The sequence below is a fragment of the Vombatus ursinus genome, unplaced genomic scaffold, assembly GCF_900497805.2.
Source record: "Vombatus ursinus unplaced genomic scaffold, bare-nosed wombat genome assembly UNPS02014832.1, whole genome shotgun sequence".
In the NCBI taxonomy this organism is placed as follows: Eukaryota; Metazoa; Chordata; class Mammalia; order Diprotodontia; family Vombatidae; genus Vombatus; species Vombatus ursinus.
Window position 1 is genome coordinate 45,996,046 of NW_020954610.1, and position 24,839 is coordinate 46,020,884.

The following is a 24,839-nucleotide window of genomic DNA, read 5'->3' on the forward strand; positions in this document are numbered from 1 at the left end:
TATCATTAAGAACAAACTTTATTCTGTACACTGACTCAGCCAGATAAGGTAGATTCAAGGAAATTAAAGACTGCTAATTTCCATTATAAGAAGTAACAAGTACTCAGTAAAATGACAATATTAGCACACGTTTATCGGTGCCCTCACCTGAAACAGCATTTTCTAAAAAGGCTACCTGTGTGGAAATAATTTATTTTCAAAGATAATTTTCAATTCATATCCATTTACTTGGTTAAAAAAACAAGGCTTTAAACCACATGACAAAATACAAATAAAAGCATACCTTATATAATGCTGCCCTAATCAGTATCACTTCACCATATTAAATCCTTAATAAATTATAACCAAACCCTGACATAATGTCACTAAACCCCACTGTAACATCATTTGCCTGACTGCCCATTTATAACATTTTTTATGGAACTTAACTGCCCCCCCGTAAAGTCACTGTACCCAATACTGCACTTCTGTAGAACCAACTTGGAGACATTAGACAGGGTATGCACCTACTTATAATGACATTAAATAACTATCTTGGAATTATTGCTTAGTTTAAAACAAAGTGAAACATTACTCTCTCTTGACAAAAAAAAATTTTTTTTTAGAAAAATAAAGCATTTTTTCTGATACACGTTAAGAACATTTCTTAGATTAATAAACATCAATAGTAGCAATATTTCCACTTAATAATTTCAGTAGCAATTAAAGCTATATTCCCAACTCAAAGATTTTTGCTGTCTCCCCAAAAACTAACTCAGCAGAAGGTTGTCAGCAAAGGTTTTTGATTCAAGATGAGAATATGCCCCTGAAGTTAGTGCAGTTCCCCTCTCCAGGCTGAAGATACAGAACAGGTGTTACCAACAAGCAGTGTTGAATGCTGCAAACTGATGGATCCCCTAGGTTTTAAGCAATGTTGAGGCCACAGTCTTTCCTTGAAGGAAAGGAAATCTTCCAAAACAAGTAAGCTCCATTGTAGGCACATTTAAAAGATATCTCACATAATTCGAATTTGCCTTTGAATGAAGCCTGTTTTATACAGATCACCTTACAGGGGGCAACCTGCCTCAATTGCCTCATGAAATTCAAAAATGAAACCAACACCTACTAGTAGATTTAGACAGTCAATGGTTACAATTTACTTATAAAGTAACCAACTTTTACTGACCTTGGTCAAAATCAAAATTAGCTTGGAACTGGACTAAAAGTCTTAGGATAAAGCACCTAAATAACTCAGTAAGAGGTTAAAATGTTCTGGCAAGGCAACAAGGGTAGCCCTGCACCATTTATGCCTTTTTAAAAGAAGTATTCTACAGGAATACTACCTTGTATTCCTAGAAATAATTTAAATGAAACCATCCCTTAATAAGTCTACACAGCACTGGAAATTCCATACCAGACAAAATGGGTCACTATGAATAGTGTATTTTAATTGAATAAGGGCCCTCTGAAGGATGGAGGCAGGCCGGTAAGATGGGCAGGCACATATATGAGGAACCAATGACTAATAAAACATCCCCCTGGCTATGACGCCAGTTATGACATCGGAGTTGGCCAGGTATTTGGTCAAAATTGAGTTACAGCCACTTCCACAATAAAGCATGTGACAAAATGTTCAGTCTTCTCACTGTAAGACAGTGGCAACACTAAACTAAATTTGGTAAGAAAACTGCTGCCTGCAGGCTAGTTCTCCAAATTACACACTTGGTCCACAACACATGGAGTTAACTACTATGCCTGTTTGTTCTTTTATTCAAACAAATTTTAAAAGATTAGTTTCAAAAGAAAATGGTAACAAAACTAGAACACCACGGTCTTCAATGCCCACGATTCTCAAAGCAGCATCTTGACAACACCCTGTGGTGATGGCAGCGATGGTGATGGAATACTTGAAGGAAGCTTTCCAAATTCCAGTCGTTTTCCTAACCTTAGGACAGAATGAAAATTAAGCTATTAATACAGTAGATAGTCATTTGCTTACATCAGGATACACAGAATAATTAGAAGCGGAATCTGAAGGCCAACAATTGTGCATCAATTTCCTCCTCTATGGATGAGATTATACCTGCCTCTGATTAGTGTTTAGTGGAAGAGGATTAATGACATGTTCAGTTTCTGAAAACTGTCTAAAAACAGTGATTTCTAACAGTTCAGTAGAAATCTGCAATCAGTTTTGCATCATAGTGACATCGGAAAAATTCCTGGTTAACTTTTGCCTTACAGAGGGTCAACTAGAAACTTGGCTCTTAGTTTAAAAAGGTGGTGGGCATATTTCTAAATAAACTCCATGAATCTGGAAGATGCTTCTGGATAACCTTTTCAAAAACCAAAACAAAAACAACATAAATACAAATAAAGTAGATTAGGACAACTAAGTATTTCCAGATCTAGTGACTAGTTCTGGTAATCTTATCTGATCAGAATTTAATGCCAATTTCCTGAAGGTTCTGGAAAAAATAAAATACTCTTCCAAGAAAGAGAGTATTGTTTGAAGTTATAAAGACAAATAATGACTTTGGTGACATGGGTTCAACTGCAGAATTCTCATAATGTTGTTACAAACCAATGTTATGGGATATTAAAATGAAATGAGCATCTCCTTAGCTATTTGCACAGACTCAGTTCTCAAGAGAGTATGTAGCAACCAATACTAACCCTTTCTCTCCCAAAGGCACACTGGTGCTGTTTGGCCGTTTGTCACTGCCATCTCTGGTCTTCATGCCTCTCCCTGAGGATGCAACACTTGTTCTGTTTGGGGACTGATCATATACAAAGTTTCGACAGGATGCAAGTTTGGACTCCAGTGCCTAAAGAGAAATGTTTTTATTTCTGAGTTAGAGGCAGGGACTCTATTGTCAAGTTAATTCCAGAGAACTGCTTAAAAAAATTAAGTGGTCTCTACAAAATGATGAACCCTAACTGCTCTTTTACTCAGTTCTAAGGAAACATGCCACACACCTAGATTAGTAAAGGAACTCCTGAGGTTCTTGTTCAGGACTTGAAACATGGTCACAAGTGCAAAGGCAGACTAGAAATCAAACAGGCACTGGTTTTGCCTTGTGAAAACAAATGATGTGAAAAGCAAAGCCAACATATCAAGACAGCCTCAGAGCCTGGCACAAATATCAGTAGGTGCCCAAACTTTAGACTTTGTTCAATATAATGGAAAATAAGATAAGTTTAATGAAATTAGGCTCTTTAAAGAAGAAAACTGAAAGCAACAACAAAAAGAATTAGTTACAAGTTTCCATGAAGTCATACATGTTGGTACCTACTCATATAGAAAATAGGATGAGCTTTGTTTGCATTCCATAGCCTTCAAAATATCATTTTTTTTAAATTATGAAGAATATTTGTTAGTCCCAAAATAGAAACGCTTCCCTTGCAGTGAATATCAAACCTATAAAAGTAAGTTTTCTGCCTCAGCCTTTTAAAATTTTCTCTTTAAGAAATTAACTGCATGAGAAACAAAGAGAAACAAATATGGCCTCAAAATATCCCTCAAGAGTTCCAGAATTAAGTAAATCTCTAAATATTTTTAAAAAGTCAATTTGAGAAGAAAAATCCAGGTACATTCCCTAGTAAAACATACAGCCACCTTGGGGAAAGGATTGAATGTCTTGGTTTGAAAGGACAGAGCTCTAAGTGAATTCTATTCTGGAATACACAGATTCACATACTGAGAGTTGGAAGAAACCAAAGACATCAATAGATTTAATATTCTCACTTAAGAGATAAGAAAATTAAAGCTAGACAGGTTAAATGACTTGCCACTGGTAGGAATGTCAGGTGGGAACCAAATGCTGAAGAGGAAATTAAACCAGTCTCCTCATGTTATTAACCTTTCCTTAAGAAGATCAGTTGTTAAAATTAAATAAAAATGAGGGGCAGCTAGGTGGCACAGTGGATAGAGCACCGGCCCTGGAGTCAGGAGGACCTGAGTTTAAATGCAGCCTCACACACAACACTTCCTACTTGCATGACTCTGGGCAAGTCACTTAACCCCAATTGCCTCACTAAAAATAAAAAAAATTAAATAAAAATGTCATTTATTAAGCATTCATTATGTGCCAGGCACTGTGCTAAGTGTTAGGGATACAACTAAAAGCAAATGAGACAGTTCCTGCCTTCACGGACCTTACACTGAAATGAAGAAGCCAACACACAAAGATCACTTTTCTCAATACTGAATTATTCAGTCTTTCAAAAGAAATCAACTTCAATCAAATGTAGATAATGCATCAAAGTGTCACGTTATGTTGCACAAAGAGCCAAAGTCAAGTATAAAATTCATACAACAAACAAACGGATCTCAACTAAAGTCCTATGGTTCCATCTGAATTCTGCATCTGTAAGAGGCCATACAAAACAATGGGAAGCCACCTCTTCTTACCCCGACTTTCCGAAGCAAGTCTCCCACGATGTTCAGTGCGGATATCCTGGCAGCCGGTGTGAGAGGAGTGCCCCCGTAACTGTCCTCCAAGCCTTAGAAAGTGCAGAGGGAGAAGACTCTTAGAAACGCTATGCAACTCCAAGGTCCCAGACCAAGGTATGGCAGAGAAGCATTCTGTCAGATTCTTTTGTGCACTTTCATTATGAATGGCCTCCAATTCTACAATATACTACAATAATAGAACAAACATTTTCACACCCTACCACTTTAGGGGTTTGTTCTATGGGTAACTCTTGTAGTCCTTATGTAGTGTGTGGCAAATATTTCTGTTTTCCCAAGGAAGTCCAAAATACATACTACCTAATTCTAGAATAATATAGTATTTGTATCATTATTAAAAGTACCTGTTAACATTAAATACTAAATACAAAGTGTTTCATAACTATCTTTATTAATTATCTCAGCAGAATTCTGGAATGTAGTAATGTATATCTATTGTACAGATGTGAAAAATGATGTATGAGTCAAACTAAGTGGCTTGACTGGGACCATGTAATTTATCCATGGAATCACTGGAGTTAGAATTCACTTCACTGAATTCTCACCCTATTACTTACTCAAGGTTAAACAAGCTTCTTGGGTGTTGTTCAGAACACTACCAGCTTTTTCATCCAGTTTCTACCTGAGGCGGATAACTCAGACACTGGAATGATGTCATACATATATACATGTATAAATATACACATACATTTATAAAAACAAACTAGGGTATCTATCCATCTTGCTCCTCCCTCCCTTTGATCTCTTTTCAAAAATGCTAGAAATTTCTCTCACCATCCCTTTACCTCTCTTGAATGATGCAGGTGTGTTTACACTGGCACTGGGTCCTCGGTGTGCTACAGGTGTGGATGGCACAGACATAGTGGCCTGCACAGCAGTATCTGTCCTCTCTGCTTCCAATGAACTGTGTATAGGAGTCCTGGGTTTCTCTTGCTTCTGCTGCACTGCTAATTCCTGTCGCAGATCTTACAAAGATAAGGATACAAAAAAAATTATTCTCCTTTCAATCTAAACTGCCATCATGTGTCTACAGTAAATGTTGACTGTAAAAACAAACTGATGGGGGCAGCTAGGTGGCGCAATGGACAGAGCTCTGGCCTTGGAGTCAGGAGGACCTGAGTTCAAATCCGACCTCAGACACTTGACATTTACTAACTGTGTGACCCTGAGCAAGTCATTTAACCTCACAAAAAAGCAAAAACAAACCAAAAATGAAGAAAACAAACTGATGGGATGAATTCTAAAAAGAACCTGGAGAGCATAAAGTACACAACTAGAGAACTATCCCTCCATCCCTCCCAGGCCTTCAAAATAAACTAGATTGTGAACCTCATGTTCTACTTCTTCTCTGTCCTACTCAGGCACCGCACACAGACACAGACACACAGCCACAGACACACACACCTTAGTAAATACTCGGAAATCTGATGATTTTACATCAAGTAATGAATTGAAGGGGACAGACAGGATTTTAGACTGTTCCAATTCCCATTAGGCCACAGGACTGTAGCTGGCAGTTGGAAGCTCCACAAACAGGGCAATTCCCCCCATCATTGCTCTTAATTAACATCCAATCACCTCAGAAGTAAAGGCAACACTGAGGAAGCATCTCTCCTGAAATGGGTACTACTGTTACCACAGTGGCTAAGGCTGTGGAGACAGAACCTAACATGAGAAAAGAATTTCAGCCAAGACTCCATATGGGTCATAGCCCGATTCCATGAAAGAATACCTCTTGTTCTCACGCAGACAACAGAGTGAGGTGCCTAACCCAAAGCAGTAATAGGTAGTCTAACGAGTCTGAGTCTGCTCCATAAGCATTCATTAACATAGGAAACTTCAACTTCCCAGCAAAAGGGAGTGTCTGCTTAAAGCTGTGGGATGGGGCAGGGAAGGTGAGGGATGAGGCCTTAGGACTGCTGGATGAGGACACTAGGGAAAATGGCAAAATTGCACAAATGTCCACCTAACCTCTAGCTTCATCTTTCAATCGCTGAACAGATTCTAGGAGATTCTCTTTCTCATCAAGTTCACTTTCCAGAAAGGCATTTCTTTCAATGGCCTGATTCAACCGCTGCTCAAAGTCTTCCAAGGACATGATAGTAGCTCTGTAATGAGAAAAAATTACACATAAGCTCACACTACACAATTCATCAGATCAAAAGATTTTAGCAAAGCTGGCTAAAGAAACTGGGTAAATTTTTGTTCAAAGAAGTAATATTTCTATATCTTATTCTCATGTTAAAAATAAATCATTTCACTTTTTTCTAAAAAACAAAAACGATTAAAATGTGAAAATCAAACTATCTGTTCATCCTCACCGTTTTGCTCTCTCCAAGTCATCATTTGCTTGTTCTAGCTCCCTGATATATTTCTGTAAATGATCTTTAATTGCTTTAGTCTGTGCAAGGTCATCTTCTAATGCAGAGATCTGTCGGTAGTCTTCAGAATGCTGCATTTCAAACTTTTCCTGAGAAATGAAACCAATGCCACATGAATGATTTAACATTTCTGAAAAAGTACATTTGTTGTTTCATTAAAAGTAAAAGAAAAGTCAATCCTGCAACTACTGTTATGTTACTTACCTAAATAAAGTTATTCTAACCTCTCTGTCTAGCCAATAAATGAAAACAATATTGACCTATTTCATTACGTACTTTAATTTGTCTAGATCATACATCATTAGCAATGAACACATTCTCCTTAACATCGTTTCTAATTTCTTTGTTATAGCATGTTTCCTCTAAAGCAAGAGGAATTTGAAAACTTTTTTTTAACCTCTAGGATACTGAAACGTGGAAGGTCTTTACTTTTTTGGTATGCTTTATGTAATCCTTTGTAAAAGACAGATATAGATCTAAAACCTTTCCTTCTAATGGTCTATTTGTCTCATATGATTTAATGATAAGCTCAATTAAAATCAGAGACCACTTTTCTCTTTTTAAAAATTCACAAGACATGTACCCAAACAAAATACAAAATTTGCCTCAATTTTTCTCCATAAAATCATTTCCACATAATCATAGCGAGTAATTTGCAATCAGCCTGAAATTATTGCTAGAATGAAAAAAGCACCTACCTCTCATGTTCAAGAACAAAAATTCAATTTAATTTTTGAAACGAACATTTTTTTTTCTTTTCTCTGTTCTGTAAACAAAGCTGTTCCCAGAAACAAATATGAGTCAGTCTCTGGGAGGGTTTTAAGTGATGTAATGACGAATAGACCAGAGAGTTGTGGAGAGAGCCATTGTGAAAGAACATCAGAAGAACATGCATATTGTTCACAGTGTGAGGAGAGACATTCGACATCTTTAATGGTTTTGTTCCCCTTGGGGCAGTTTCCTGGCCACAAGCAAACACACCGCTTAAGCAATCTCCATCTCAGTAAGTTACCAAACCAAGAAGCACAAGCTGATGTCACTCCCTAATGACAAAGTTGTCCACACTGGCGTTCCCAAAGAGTTGATGATATCTCACTTCATTTTACTGGGAGATTCTCTAAAGTCCTTATTCATATATTTGGGAAACAGGATAATGAATAACTATGTAGTATGTTCTGACAAAATCCTGGACAGAAAACCTCCTTTCAAAATATGTCCTGAAAGAACACAGGTTTGTAAGACACTTCCCATATACTTACACATTTAAATCTTCTCTCTTTTGAAAGGATGAACAAGAAAGAATGTTGCTGAAAGGTTGAGCTTTCATTTTGTGCTAATTATAATAAACTGTCAGCTGATGCAGCTATCAATGGATTCTCTGTTTCTTCCCTTACAGGGTTTTATATTCAACATGTGATGAATAAGGCAATTGTCAGGAAGTCAGTCTCAGTTGAATGTTTCTATAAGGTGATTTACAAATGAGTACTTGTTGATGTATTTTAGTATAGAGGTTTTTAAAAAACAAAGACCAAGTTATTTCTACTTTTTCTCCCTCTATTTTCTACTATTCCCACTTTTTAATGCTAATATATTCTCCAATGTTGGCTTTTTAGGATCAGTCTAAGTAATTCAATCTTTCATGCTTGAAAGAGTTAATATTTTACTCAGCACCAGCAATTTGCTTCACATCTGGATTACTGCAACAGCCATCTGGCCCTCCTACGTCCTTCAGGTGCTGTGTACTTCCAAACACTTAGCACACCACTATGTAAGACTCATCTTCCTAAAATGCAGTTTTCAGTCATATTACTCCCCTGCTTAATAACCTATAATAATAGTTCCCTGTTGCCTACCTTATCAGGTCTACACTTATCTCTACTCTGATTTCACAATTCCTCATAACCTGACTTGACCAGTTGGGATTACAGATGTGCAAAGTAGGCAGCTGTCTAGAAGGCAGCAAATCCAATCTAATGCAACAAGCATTTATTAAAAACACCTATTAGGTGCAAAGCACTGTGTAGGGTGCCAGGGATATAGAGATAAGGAACTCCACCCCCACCCTACTAGCTTCCTTCCTACTGGTGGAGACAATATGTAAACAGTTTAGTACATATATGGAAGTATGAGGAGAAGAGAGGGCACAAATAAGTAGAGGCATCAATAAAGGCTTCTCATTGGAGTTGGCACAAGGAGTTGAAACTTAAATAAGCTAGAATTCTTAAGAGATGGAGTTATGTTCCAGCTCAGGAAAAGTCTGATTAAAACTTAGCTGGAGCTGGAAGGAGAAAAGGTATGAATACCAGCTACAGTGAAAAGAGCACAGGAAATGAAGACAGAGAGTCTGGGTTTAAGGCCCAGGCCTGCCCTTTTTTATTCCCTGTGGGACCTTGGAGCAGTCATTCCCCCTCTCTAGTTTTTCTCATCTATAAAATGTGGAGGCTGGTTTTGGCTTCACTTGTGTCTAGGAGAGCTTGGACTTAGTTACAGAATCTGGTGAGACCACGCGCAAAGTGGGGGTAGCCCTGAGAGCCACACAGCCCAAGAAATAGGCCTAGCTCTTTGGTTTTTTCTGTTCCAAGTGAGGGAGGTAAAGCCTCCTTGACACTGGGAATTTGAGGGTTCTAGAGGAAACCTTGATGTCCGAGTGTTCCAAGCAGGCTTTCAGCATTAATCCTCTGAAGAGCGTCTTTTGGGACTCCAGACCAGCGGATGAGACAAAGAGTGGACATGAAACTGGTGGGACCAATGACACGTAGGAACTGAGCCAAGTTTTGAGCCTACTTCCTCCACCAGACAGCAAGGTGCAGGGAACAGTATGCTCCAGAGATGTTGGGGAAAACGTCTGTACTTTGTTCTTGCTATTTCTTCAAAGTAAACATATCTTTGTAAAAGCTAAAAATTAAAAATAAAATGAGAGGTTTGGAATACATGACATCAGGTGCCTTTCAGCTCTAATCTATAAACTAAGAGTTTGTATTTTTTCCTAGCAGTAAAAGGAGCCACCAAACTTTCTTGAGCAGGACTGTGGCGAGGTCAGATTTGGGCTTTATGAAGACTATTTCAGCAGCTGTGTGGAAGGTGGCTTGGAGCTGGGAAAACTGGAAACAGGAAGCCAAATTACAAAGCTGTTGCAATAATGCAAGTGATAGATAATGAGAACTGTGTGAGTGGAGAGGAGAGAATGGAAGCAATGAATATAAAATTGACAAGACTTGTCACCTAATTGGTATGGAGGGGCAAGGGAGAAAGCAGACTTAGGCTACAAACTCGAATTACTAGAAAGACAGTGATCCCCTCAACAAAAATGGTTAAGTCTGGAAGAGAAGTAGATTCAGCATGGAAGCCAATGAATTCTCTTTTGGACAACCCGAGCTTGAGAAGCCTTCAGTTGGAGATGTCCAACAGGTAGTTAGTGAGCAGGAAAGAAGTCACAAGGGAGAAATTAGAGATAGATGTGCAGATTTTGTTGTTATCTATCTGCACAGAGTCCATTTAGACCATGGGAACTGATGAGATCATCCAAAGAAGGTATATAAAAAGAGAACAGGAAACAGAACAGAAGGTCTAAGGGTATGGTTAGGAGTCAGGACATGGACAATGACCCCGAGGAAGACTGACAAGCAGTGGGCACAAATGTAGGAGAAAAATCCAAGCAACAGAGTCATGAAAGCAGGAGGGAAGACAGAATACCCATGAAAAGGAGGAAGTAATCAACAAGGTCAAATGCTGCAGAGATGCCAAGGATGAAGACTAGATTTAGCTGTTAAAAGATGTGATGCCTTTGGAGAAAACAGTTTCAGGAAAATGGTAAGGAGTTCAAAGCCAGACTGCAAGGGGTTGAGAATTACAAGAGAGGAGAAGTAGAAATAAAAAAGTATAAATGGCTTTTTTGAGGTGTTTGCTTATAAAAGGGAAGAAAGCTATGTTCATCGTTTGAGAGGACAGCAAGATCAAATAAAGATTTTTAAAATAACAGTTAACAACAGCTACCATTTATATAGCACTTTCAGGCTTGTAAAGAACTTTACATAAATTATCTCATTTGATCCTTACAATAATCCTGTGAGGTATGTGCTATTATTATCTATATTTTATAGATAAGGATATGGCTGAGAGGTGAAGTTACTTGCCAAGAGTCACCCAGCTGATAGATGTGCCTGAGACAGGATTCAAATTCAAGTCTTCCTAAGTCCAGCACTTTCTACACTTCACCACCTAGCTGAGCCAGGTGTTAAACTCCTTGAGAAAGGAGGGAGAATGATATGGGAGTTGGTTTTTAATTGAAACCAGAAGCTAGAAAGGGTGATAGAGATGATGCAGTAAATCTCAAAGGAATGGCAGCAGCAAAGGGAGGGTCTGAAAGTGTTAGTAAGGAACCTATTTTCCTCCTGAGGCAGAGGGGAAGGTACACTCACAACTGGAGAGGGTATCTGGGGCTGCAATATCTTTTAGGGGGGAGCCAGATTTCTGTTGAATTCACGAAGATGGAAGGAGTATGAGAGAAAGGGCTCCAACTCAAAGAAAAGTGTGTTAACAGTAAAATATAAGTTATTCCATAGGACATGAGAGAAGGGGATAACACAACAGGATAAGAGTCTAGAGAAAGGAAAATGGCTGAGATGGAAGAAAATGAAGAATCAGAGAGAAAACGCAGAAGAAAGGTGCTTTTGGTAGGCAGCCTAGAACTCTGAATTAGGAGGGAATGTGTTAGCCATAAGTCAGGGATGTTCTATGGAACACTATTCAATATTATTTTTTATAAATGTATGTGATTCTTCAAGCTAGAAATTCTGCTCTCCATAACATGTATTTATTTCATGATAAATTAAATTGCATGTGCAGTGAAAGTTCAAAACCTCAGGTGGAAAGTAACATATAGTGGCATAATTTTTAGCTACTGAGGGATGTAGCTGCCTAGGGCACAAAGCTTCCAAGCCCTACCTCACCTTATCCTATCATTCACCCAAACCGTACCCTCTGTTTCAGGCAGATCAGGATCTTCATGTCCACAGCTCCCACCAAGCTTGTTCCTACCCGTGTGCCTTTGCCCACTTAAAATGTTCCTGTTCCTTCAACACCTGCAAAAGATTTCTGTTCCATCTTTCTTTTCTTTTTTTTTAATTGATGCTTCTCTTTTTTTCCTCTGCCCAACAGAATACTTCCTTATAACAAAGGAGAGGTAAGAAAAGTGAACCAACCCACTGGCCATAACTGACCCCACGGGACTCCAGCCTACTCCGACCTGTGCTTTGGACAAGACGGCCTACTTCACCAACAGTCCTCTGAAAACACAACTGGTCCCTAAATGGATCTCTGCTCGTTGCCTTCTTACCTTAACTGTTTCAAGTTCCACGCGGAGGCGGTTATTTTCTGACAAAAGATCCCGATTCCTAGTTTCAATTTGTTGCAACTGGGTCTCCAGTTCAGCTTCATATTCTCGGCTTCCCTCTTGGAATTCATGCAGTTCCTCTTGTGTATTTTCCGCCCTAAAAAAGAATTCCCAACCACTAACTTATACGTCGGACGTCCAGAACTTTGTGGAATAATCTAGTACCATCCATCTTTTAATCTTCCTTTTCTCTAACCTCCTGTCCCCAATACCTGAAATTGGAGGAACGACATAATACCAAATCTAAAATGTGTTTGAGTAGAAGGAAGTAATAATCCATAGAATAAAACTTCTCCTGGGAGGTTTCCAGGATTATAATCACATCAGAGGTGAAATCTGAACCCAGGTCCGGTGACTTGAGAACCAGTATTTATCCTTATATCAGGCAACTTTGGGTTACATGAGATAATGAGAAACCATTAAAAAACAAACAAACACAAAACCAGAGGTGAGGACTACCACAGAAAATTCAAAGTCCTAAATACCCTTTTCTTTTTTTCATAAAGATTTGACTGTCAGAAGACATAAGAGCTGACATTGGTATACTGCCTTTTATGGTTTACAAAATGCTTTGCATTATTTGATCATCAAAACAGTCATGAGAGGTAGAGAGTACAGCTATTATCCCTACTTTGTTGATCAGGAAACTGAAGTACACACACACCAAGCAACTTGGTTACAGCAAGGTTATAGAACTACTAAATGACAAAGACATGATATGAACCTGGGTCTTCTCCAAATTCAGGGCTCTTTTCACCACACTACATATGCTTATAACATGATGCTGAGGAAAGCTCATTTTCTCTATTTTCAGAATTGATGGGGCATGGATCGACAGATTTAGAGCTGAAAGGAACCTTAGAGATCCAAGTCCAATCTCATTCATTTTACAGATGAGGAAACTGAGAGCCAGAGAAGTTAGATGATTTGCCTGGGATCAGACAACTAGTACTTTTTCTGAGGGAAGATTTGAATACAAGTCTTCTGACTCCTAGTCCAGCACTCTAACCACTATGCCAGTCCACAAGGAGTTAAGATGGTGGATATATAATGAGATAGGAGCAACGGGGAAGTTTAATAACTTACCGTTGCTTATACTGTATAGCTAAGTCTTTCCAGTAGCTAATTTCTTCCTCCTCTGAGCTGAAATTCTTCCTACCCGAGTCCTCCATGGTAAGAATATGAGGAAAGATCTATTACTTTCGAGGCATGCTACCTATAAAGAAAAATTCAGATAACATTACACATACTTGACACACAATCTGTAGCCCAAAAGTCCTACAAAATGCTTCCAGGGAAATAATACTCAAAGTAAGTCAAAATAAAATCCAACAATCACCAGAATATTCAGGGCATACAAATTATTAATGTATTCAACATAGGGGCTGATGTTGCTAACTTCTATTAATGATCAGCAAATTAGATTTTGCTAAGGTAATACTTTCTGTTAGCATTTCTCTTCTCAATGCAATCATTTGTTTCTTATCTTCATTTTAGGCTTTATCTACTTTTTCTCACCTATTTCCCTGTCCTCCCCAAATTCTGAGGAGGGAATATGCCTTGTATTTCCTCCACGAAGTTCCCCACTCTTACCAGCTGCCTCTCTGGATCTTAGTGCTACTAAAAAAATATAAAAAGTAACTGACCCTATTTGGTGAAAGTTAAGAAAATATTTTTGGGGCAATTAGGTGGCACAGTGGATAGAGCACCGGCCGTGAAGTCAGGAGGACCTGAGTTCAAATCCGGCCTCAGACCAAACACTTGACACTTACTTATTAGCTGTGTGATCCTGGGCAAGTCACTTAACCCCAATTGCTCCCCCCCCCCAAAAAAAGAATGTTTTTAAAAATATTAATAGTGGTTTATATCTAAATTGTAGGGGGGGGCAGGGCGAGGCAGATTAGATTCTTTGTGTTAGCTATTAATAACTGTCCCTGGTTCACCCTTAGGGTGGCAAGCATTTATTAAACCCCTGCTTTGTAAGCACTGTTAGGAGCTGGGTAAACAAATGCAAAGAATGAAACAATCCCTTACGATCCAAGAGCTTATACTCTAATGGAGGAGGCAACAAGTCCTTATACAAACATATGCAGCGGAAATATAAAGTAAACCAACACAAAAAGAGTTAAATACAAAGTATTTGGGGAGGATCCTAGCAGTTGGAATCAGGAAAAGCTTCACACAAAAGATACTGCTTGAGCGGTTTCGTAAAGGAAGGCAGGGTATCTCTGAGGTAGAGGTACAGATGGAATACATTTCAGGCATGTGAGATGGTTAGTACAGAGGCAATGAGAGGAGATAGAGGGTTGTATGTGAGAAAGAAAGAGAAGGACACTTTGGCTAAACTGCAGAGTTTAGGACGGGAAAGATAAGTTGGGGCCAGGAAATTTTATGCTAGATTGTGAAATTTTTTAAATATTCTGAGAACTGCATTTCAATATAATTGGTTTCTTTGTAATCATCTGTGTTTCATTTTGTGCATTTAAAAACATCATTCTGACAAGGAATCCACAAGCTTCGCCAGACTGCCAAAGGACGGGTCCATGATACAAGAAAGATTTGAGAGGAGAGACACATAGTCAGATCTGTGCTTACAGAAAATTACTTTGGCAGCAGAGTACAAAATAGACTGAAGTGGTAAGAGATGAAGTAGAGAAACCAATTCGTAGGATGTTAGAATAATCTAGGTAAAAAAGGGCCTCAACAAAAGTGGCAGCTATGTGAATGGAGACAAGGGGTAGAAACAGCAAGATCTAAGATATCTGGGGTGAAGGATAGTGAGGAGTTCAAGCTAATGCTAAGTTTAGAAACCTGAAACCCTGGAAGGATGGTGGTACTTTCAATTGAAAGTGGGAGCCTTAAGGAGCAGCCATGTGGTGCAGTGGACAGAGCACTGGCCCTGAAGTCAGGAGGACCTGAGTTCAAATCCGGCCTCAGACCAAACACTTGACACTTACTAGCTGTGTGACCCTGGGCAAGTCACTTAACCCCACTTGCCTAAGAAAAAAAAGTGGAAAACTTAAAGAAAGGGAGGGTTTAAGAGGAAAAACAGTGAGTTCAATTTTGAACATGTGGAGTTTAGAACGTTTCCTGGGCATTTGATTTGAAATGTCAACTAGTCAAATGGTGATGGTTGGCCTGAAGCTCAAGGGAAAGACTAGGGCTAGATATATACAGAAAGCTATGACTCATTCATGTAGATATGATCTCAAGAGTTATGAGGCATAATACTGATAATGAATCAGCAAGGGAGACTGAGGAGTGGTCATACAAGTGGGGGAAGAAGCAGGAGAGAAAACAGTCATGAAGTCACAGAAAGGAAGAGAGTATGGTTACCAGAGTCAAACATAGCAAACAGGTTGAAAAGGATGACTTTGCTTGCTGGAGGAGGAGGAAGGAAGGGAGGGAGAAATATTTGGAACTCAAACCTTATAAAAATGAATGTTGAAAACTATCTTTGCATGTAATTGAAAAAAATACTATTAAGTGGGAGAAAAAAAAGAAAAGAATGAAGACTAAAAAAAAATCTGATTATTTAGAAACCATTGGTAATTCTGAAGAGAGAAGTTTCAGTTGCATGAAAATATTCTTTTTGGTGAGTAAAATATTCTCAATGCTTAAAAAAGGTAGTTTGTTTTTATTTGGGGGAAGGGCAGGGAGATATTTTATGAATTATAGGAATAAACCCTCAAATATGCTTATCAGTCCCATCTCCTCTTCCCTGTTCACACTATTGGCTCTATTCTTGGGTCATCAGTTACACTAGATCTAGTTGATCAGATCTATGGGGGACCAGATCACATTTACTAAGCACTAAGCAAACTCTATGGTGCCCAAAACAGTGCTCAATAATTTCATTATGGAGGACAGAGTTTGGACCTGCAGAGGAAACTCTCTGTACCATTGTAAATGGTATGACATCATTTCTATAACTTAGTGTAAGAAAGTTGCCTGGAGGCCTGGCAGTATTGCTAATCAAAAATATTATATAATTTAAAATAATGACAGACATAAAGGAAGCACTGAACAACTAGAGAAATAATCTTTGTTAAGAGTTGTAAAGGACCCCAGAGGTCAAACTGTATGTACAACCCAAATACCATCAAATAAAACCCATAAACATAACCCCCCCCCAAATCCCTTCGATAGCATATTTGACAAGAGAGTCCAACTCTTAAGAAGCTTTTTCTTCTGTCAAGCCTAAATCTGCCACTATCACTTCTATCCTCTGCTCCTAGTTTTGTCCTCTAGGGCCAAGCAGAACAGGTTTAATTCCTCTTCCCATCTGAGCCCATTAAATACTTGAAGACAGTTACCACATCTCCAAGTCTTCACTTCTCCAGGCTAACTGTCCCCAATTCCTTCAATGGAGCTACACATGGCATGAACTTGAGGCCTTTTCCACTATCCTCACAACCCTCTTCTAGATGCTTGACAGCTTACCAATGGTTTTCCCAAAATGTGGCCAAAAATAGTACAGTGGGATTACCACTTTCCTGACCCTGAACACTAGATTTTTTTTAACTGCCAAATCATATTGTTGACTCATATTGAGCTTGTAGTCTACTGAAACTCCCAGATCTCATTTTTGGATACCTATTAAATTTAAAACTAAACTTAACAGGTCAGGCCCAACATTCTAGCCTGTTCAGGATCTTTTTAGATCCTGACTGTTAATTCAGCAAGTTAGTTATCCCTCTCAGCTCTGCAGTATTTGCATATTTGATAAGCATGCTTTCTATGCTTTCATTCAAGTTGCCAATAAAAATGTTAAAAACACAGGACCCTGGAGCATTCTACTAGAGATTTCCTTCCAAGTTCAGATGGAATCCTAAAAACATAAATCTGGAGCAGTAAGGGCCTTGAGTGGTCATCAGCCCCCTCACCGAGGTCCAGAGTGGTTAAAGTGACTGGTCCCAAGTGTTACAGGTAATGATACATAGCAGAGTTGAGAATCACACACAGGTCCCCAGATTCCAAAGCCACTGCTTTATAAAATGAACCATTAATGAATGTGTTTTGGGTCCAGTCACTGAACCAATTCCAAATCCATCTAAACTATACTATCATCTAGCCCACACCTCTTTCTTTTCCACAAGAGATACTTTATTAAATACTTTGCTAAAATACAGGTAAATGATATTTCTACAGCATTCAAATCATCTACTCATCTAAAAACCTTGCAAAAAGGGAAATGGGAGCTCCTCTGATATGACATATTCTTGAAGAACCTCTGTGATCACAACTTCCTCTTCTGCATGTTCTATCATCATACTTTGAATACATTCTGGAATTTTGTCAGGAATCAAAGACAAGCTCATTAGCCTACAGTTTGAAGATTGTTCTCCTTCTTTTTAGAAACAGGGATATTTTCTTTCTCCAATTCTGGAGTTCCTCTCCCATTCTTCATGATGCTTTGAAAATCACTGCCAATGGCCTGACAATCATATCTGCCAGCACCCTAAGATGCAGTTCATTCAGACCCAGTCACTTTATGTAACTGAGGACAGCTAAGGGCTTTTACCATCTCCTTACTTATCTTTCCCCTTTTAGCTATATTTGTTATACTTATATTTGTTATATATATATAGTTATATTTATATTATATATATAGTATTATATACATATATAGTTATATATGTATAGCTATATTTATTTTACTTATCTTTCCCCTTTTAGCTACATTTGTTCTGTCTTTCCAGTCCAAAGATCAGTTTCCATAGCAGAGAAAAGAGACGTAAATTAAGAGTTGAATAATTCTGTTTTTTCTCAGTCTTCTAAAAGGACAGGCTTTAACACATATATAGCCACAACAATTATCAATATCATCTAGCAGACAAAAAATTAGATCATAATATAGATTCCAGAAATAGAACTAAATGTATAAAAAGTATGTTTGGTGTTTGATAAACATATAGATATGAAACATTGGCAAAAGGAATCATTGTTCAAAATACTGAGAAAACTAGATATTAATACGGTGAAAAACAAGGAACAATGAAGGAGCATATAACACAAATTACAAACCTCTGACCAAATAATCCTGCTGCTAGGGATACACTACAAGGATTTCATTTTTAAAAGAAGAAAGAAAGAGCTATCTGGAAAAAGGTTATTTGTAATAAAAGCTGACTAAAATAAGCTTAGATACACTTGAATGGAATGAATTACTACATTACACCACCATTAAAATTGCAATTATGAAGAATACAAAGAAATATGAAAATGATATAAGCCACAATACAAATCAAAGAAAGAAGAGCTAGAAACATATACACTAATTTGTATGTGCATATGTGTGTGACTGGACAATCAAAAATAATTAAAAACCATACAGAGGCAATAAAGTATATGTTATTCTCATGAATCATTTGAATAGGTCTAACTTTTTAAAGTTCAGAACAAAAAAGATTTAACAGCAAAATGAACATGTAAGAAAGAATTAAATAGAAAAAAACAAATGGCTACGGGTGAAAAAAGTCCCCATTCTGGGATTAACTCATATCTGTAAATAAACATGAACTTTAGTAGAGAGGTGAGAAGAAAAAGCTAGGAGATAAAGGACATGAGGCACATAAAAGTGTACCATTATGACAAAGTGAGTTTCAGAAAAGGGTTTCCTTTTCAGGGGATGCCACCTATCTCAACAAATGAAAACATAAAAGTAGATCCTCATGTTAAGGTAAAACCATTCTCTCTAGTATTTCATAACCTTATGGATTAAAGAAAGGATGACATCAAGGCATGTTTCTGGGGCAAAAATCCTATGATAGGGCGAGGTCTTAATTACAGCCACATGTACATAAAGTACAGTCATAGACTTTGGGACTTGGTAAGCAGAATCATGGGTCTTCGTTACAAAACACAGTGCCTTGTACGTGGTATGCTTAAATGTTTATCAGTCAGCACAATTATTTAAACCTGAAATTGAAAATGAAGATAGTTAAGAGTAAACACATATCAAGCATTTTCATCTTAAAAACAAACCTTTGGGAAAACCACACAGTGCTACTGAGAAAGGCAAGAGGCAAGCAACAATTCAACTTTTTAATAAATATCTTAATAATTTAAGATTTTGTTATTTGAAAACAGCACAGAATATAGTGACATCTAACATTTTGTTCTCTGAAGCAAACAAGCTCAATAAAGTTCAAAGACATGTTCCTCTAGCATGTCTTATTTATCTCTTATATAGCATTATCTGGGTGACATAAAGCAATTTTTTTTGTACTCACACAAATAAAAGTGAGGCTATTATTCAGAGAGTTCTATTCCACAAACAAAAATAAAAAGATAAAAATTGCTTCAGACTCCAAGAGGGTTCTTAAGCTCAATTCCCTTTGTATATCCCAGTACTAGACTGGCTAAAAACATCTCTGTCCCAAGCAGCCAGAAATGTACTTAATCCAATCTTATTATCTTGAGTCATTTTCCTTGGATCACAGGATCAGACTTAGAACTGAAAGGGACTTGTCTTTGATCCTACAGTTCTTATTGAGAACTATGGCATACTACAGAAGGAGATTTTTAGTTCTATTTTAAACGTAAATAAATTACTAATTCCAGAAGGCAGACATGTACATACCTCCTACACCTCTGCTTTGACAAAGAGAAAGATCAATGCTTTTTAACATACAAAAGTTAACCTTCCAGAAAACCAAGCTTAAGAGCAAACAGGGTGTACCTTTGATTTCAGAACCACGGAAAAAGCAGATGTTCTGACTGAGGCAGGACTTTCCTCCAGCTGACCTGAGTATTACCTTGCCTAAATCAAAACTTCCAGTTTTCACATCATTTTTCTTGGGTTATATGGTCCCCGAACCACTTAAGGCTAGAAGGGACCTGGAAGACCAAACAGTTGAATCCACCCACTCCACAGCTGAGGCCCAGAAAAGTTAAGTGTTTTGTACAAGGTTACACCGAGTTAGTATGGCAGAACAGAAACTAAAGCCCACGTCTTCAGACTTGTAGCTTGGTCTTTTTTCGAACTAAATGATGCTATTAAATTATGTCATTTCTCAGAATACATGCCCGAGCAATTCTAAGTAGTTACAATGAGAAAAAATATCAGCCTACAAAATTCCTAACATATTTGCCACAATATGCAAGTAAAGGAATAAAATTGGGACTAACTCCACCAGAGTATTTTATGCCAAAAAAGCAGTCATGTATCCATCATACAAAAATCTGTTTTTGCACACAGAAAGATTTTTGCTTATTATGTACAAGTGTTAATTAAACTTCCCAGAAAATTGAGCTTAAAAACAAATTCTGGGTGCACATCTGATTTCAAAACACCATTTAAAAGCAGAACAAGTTTTAAACAAATTTTCAAGTTTCCTGTCAGTACAGAAAGTCATCACAGTGTTCCCCGACAACACAAAACCACGTCAAGCCACAGGAATTTATGTCACCTGCTCTTTCTTTCCTCCATATTCTCCCTCCCTGACCTATCACGCACAGCTTCTTATTAAAACAAATGAAGACGGGAGCAGAGAAGAAAGGAATAGTAAAGAAGTTACTAAGCGTCACACTCCAACAGTTTTAAATGTATGATGTAAGCTCCATGATTCACAGAAGTGACATCATGGTGTCACAGCAAGCAGGCCATGCTTCAGTTTTGATTTTAATGTCTATGTTTTTTTAAAGTTGTACACAAGATCTACCATATGCAGACATAAAAAGGATACATACTTTCTTCAACATTGGGCACTCTCAGTGTGGGAATTCCCTCCCATGACTTAGTTACTAAGTTCTAGGGAGTAGGCTGAGATACACAGAGGTTAAATGACTTACCCAGGGTCATACAGCTCATGTCAGAAGTAAGCTCTATCTATTCTATTTACTACAGATAGAACTGACTCTATCTACAATACCAGCATGTCTCTCTTATACTATGAATAATCTTCCAATGAGTTAGATTGCAATATAGACCTAGACACAATAAAGTAAAAGAAAACATTCACTGTGTAAAAAAAACCTCCCAGGAAAATGAACTGGGTTAAAGGAATCTTTCTCTAAAATAAGAATGGCCTTCTGCCAAATCAGGAGCTTCAAAATTTCCTAAGCACAATTTATTTCTACCCAATGTTAAATGCAAGAAGTAAAACCTGATGAGGAAAACAGGTATGAATGCACTTAGGAATTGACCTTCAAATAAGAGTCTTTCCATGAGAGACAGCTAGGTGGAGCAAGAAGACCTGTTGATCAAATATGACCTTAGAAACTTACAAGCTGGGTTACCCTGGGCAAGTCACTTACCCTGTTTGCCTCAGTTTTCTCAATTGCAAAACAGGGATCACAACAACACTCATCTGCCAGGGCTGCTGTGAGGATCAAATGATATAACATTTGTAGAAAGTGCTTAACACAGTAGATAGCTCAATGGATAGAGCCAAGAGTCAGGAAGATCTGAGTTCAAATTCAACTTCAGATACTTACTAGTTGAGTGACCCTGGGCAAGTCACTTAACCTCTTTGCCTTGGAGGCAGCTACGTGGCTCAGTGGATAGCGTACTGGGCCTGGAGTCAGGAAGACCTGAGTTCAAATACAGACTCCGACACTTAACTAGCTGTGTGATCCAGAAGTAAGTCACTCAACCTCTGTTTGCCTTAATTCACTAGAGAAGGAAAGAGCAAACCACTCCAGTATCTCTGCCAAAAAAAAGCCCACAGACAGTATGCTCTGTGGGTTCATGAAGAGTTGGACAGGACTGAACAACAACAAGCACAGTATCTGGCACACGGTTGGCTTCAATCAATGCTTGTTCCCTTCCAATTACTCTTTCCGTTATTTTTAATTTTGATTCTTCCGTGATCACAGTGCTCCATGACTCAGACATATATCAGAGAAAATCCACACTACAGGAATGGGCTTCTGCTACAGTGCAGTTTTCAATCGTCCACCTGCAGTCCAGTGTCCAAGATATATATGCATGTACGCTCATTATGTTTGAAAAAGAAAGAACATTAAGTTCTCAACAAGGTTATCCACCCAGCTGCATAGCACTGTCTATGCTACATATCATTGATAAATTTCATCCACTTTATCAATGGGGTGAATGAGGCTAAATGCAATTAAAGAACTTAAGAACAAGGCTCATGATGCACATAAACAAGCAGGCTGCAAACATATTACCAATGATGACATGCTCTTAAGAAGGGGAAATACGTATGACCAGAAAAGGAGGTAGGCTAGTCATGTACTAAGAATGAGAAACAACAGATGAACAGCCTGAGTGCTAGAATGGTAACCCTCCGTAAAAGAATCAGAGGGAGATATCTAGCACATTGATTGGATGCTCTATAAAAGATTTATGAAAAGCCATAGGCAAGAAAATGAAAAGGAATAAAGAAGGTTTTCATCTGCACAGATATGGATAGATGGATACAGTACCCACACCAAGGAAATCTCATCCATCAACGAACCAAAAAATAAGTGATTAGGGGTCAGACTGGAATTCAGGAATCCTTGGAAGCATCCTCCCCATGCATTAAAATCTGCCATATGATCTGCAAGTACAGTGACATAAGCTCCAAGCCAGCGACACTCCACCAAAGAACACTTTTTTAAAAAGCTAAAAGAAATATCAGGCTAAAGATAAAGACAGCTCCAACTTTGCTTAAAACATGACAAAGGGACCAAGGAAGCTTAAAATCTTCAGGTGGCATCTACTGCTCGATCGAATCTGCAAGATCAAGGGCTCTTAATCTCGCAAGGTTTAGAAGTGGTCCATAAACTTGGATTTGGGGGGTGGGGGTGAAAAGGGAGAGAAATCCTACATCTTTATTTCAATAAAAGTGGCTTCCTTTGTCATCCTATTTTATTTTGCATTTAAAAACATTTTTCGGAGAAAGGATTCACAGTCCTCACAAGAATGTCAAAGGGGCCCATAACACATACAAAAGAGGTTAAGAGGTCTGGTTGTTCCCCAGACTATTAATCAGTTTTCCAAAAAGGAGGATGTGAAGGTGTTGGAGGGGTTTCCCATGACCCCCAGAAAAGTCACTGAAACTCAAGCTGTGGATGAGAATTTTTTTTTTTTTTCCATCTATCCAGCACCACCCAAAACTGCTGTCTGGGGAAATCTGAAACTGCCTGCAGCAGAAACCAGAGGCAGGGAAGGGAATAGGGAGTAGGGAGTGGGGGGTGGGGGGAGGGAGCCGGGGGAAAGTGAAAGGGGAGGGCTGACTTGTGCTCCCCAAAGGAGATGGGGCTGCGGGGGAAGGGAAGGATGGGGGTCCTTCCCCCAAAGGACACACTAGGAAGGAGGTTTGGGGGAGCTCTGGAGGCGGAACGGGGCAGGGGCGGGGCGCTGCCCAGGGGCAGGAGGGCCAAACGGGCTGGGGGTGCACAAGGAGTTTGGAAAGCGGGGCGGGGAGCAGTGAGAAGTCCGAAGTCCGGGACCCCAAGCCCGGGAGAAAGGGACGGGCCGTGGAAGGGGGAAAGGGCGGGGACACCAACTTCGGTCGGCAGGCACAGCCAAGGCCGATGGCGGGGGCCAGAGCTCCGCGGCTGTTCCCGGGGCCGCTCGGCCGCCTCCCGAGGCTCCTTCTTCAGCCCCGACCGACCTCCCCCCCACGCACCCGCAGCCCCGAAACAGAGCCGGGCTCCTTCCCATTCCCGCGGCCAACCGCTGCACTTACCCGGGCTCCGAGCGGCCGAGGACTAGGCGGGAGGGGCGGGAGCGGCGCGGCCCAGCCCGGCCGGCTCCCCGCCCCCGCCTCCCGGCCCCCGGGGCCGCGCCTGCCATTGGCGGCCTGGCCGCGGAATCGCGACCTCCTCCGCCAATCAGCGCAGCTCAGCGCCATTTGGAAACTTTTTATCTCCCTCCTCCCCCTCCCCTCTCCCGCCCTCCCTCCCCCGGCAGCCGCGGGGACCTCGAGGCCCAGCCGGGAGCTCCGGGGTGGGGGGCGGGGGAGGGGTCAGTGGAGGGGAATGTGGTTGGCTCTGCCTCACCTGCGGGTGTAGTTGAACTCTGCACGCTCGTCCCCCTGGACAGGACGGGACAGCATGTTTTACTACCCCTAGCGTCTAGCATGGACAAGGTCCAGCGCATGGACCTGGCCCACGCGCTGTCCCTCCGGCTCTCCCGCAAGAGCTGTGAACCTCAGACGCCCACCCTCCGGGACTTCGGCTTCTTGCACCAACCCCTAGCCCCAGATCAGAGGCTAAGGTCCCGAGCCGCTGATGTCAACGCGGGCATTGTTCATTGGAAAAAGATCCTCCATGAGAGAGCTAGGTGGCGCGGTAGATGGAGCGCCGGGCCTGGAGTCAGGAAGACCAGAGTTCAAATTCTACTTCAGCTATTACTAGCTGTGTGACCCTGAGCAAATCACTTCACCCTGTTTGCCTCAGTTTCCTCATCTGTAAAATGAGCTGGAGAAGGAAATGGCAAACCACTTTAGTATCTTTGCCAAGAAAATCCCAAATGGGGTCCAGAAGAGTGGGACATGACTGAAATGAAAACATTGTTCTCTCTGCCCCGGATTTTGCACCTAAGGCAAAACAAGTCTTCTGTTTCCTCACCTCCACCCAATTCCTCCTCTTTGGGCAAATCATCAACACCCCTTTCATACCAGGCTGGTTGCTTTTCTCTTATTGTCCTAGTCACTCG

At 39.7% G+C, this 24,839-nt stretch overlaps 1 protein-coding gene across 1 annotated transcript; it reads right to left on the minus strand.

Annotated features, from left to right (window-relative positions):
* Window positions 1–23,921, minus strand: NDE1 (nudE neurodevelopment protein 1). The gene is made up of 9 exons (XM_027839266.1): window positions 23,869–23,921; window positions 13,310–13,439; window positions 12,167–12,320; window positions 6,772–6,920; window positions 6,422–6,558; window positions 5,236–5,415; window positions 4,391–4,482; window positions 2,653–2,804; window positions 1–1,924 (listed from the first exon to the last, which is right to left on the minus strand). Exons 2-9 carry the CDS (start codon window positions 13,393–13,395, stop codon window positions 1,831–1,833), a joined length of 1,044 nt encoding a protein of 347 aa, XP_027695067.1. The 5' UTR covers window positions 13,396–13,439; window positions 23,869–23,921; the 3' UTR covers window positions 1–1,830.
* Between the last annotated feature and the right edge of the window lie 918 nt (window positions 23,922–24,839).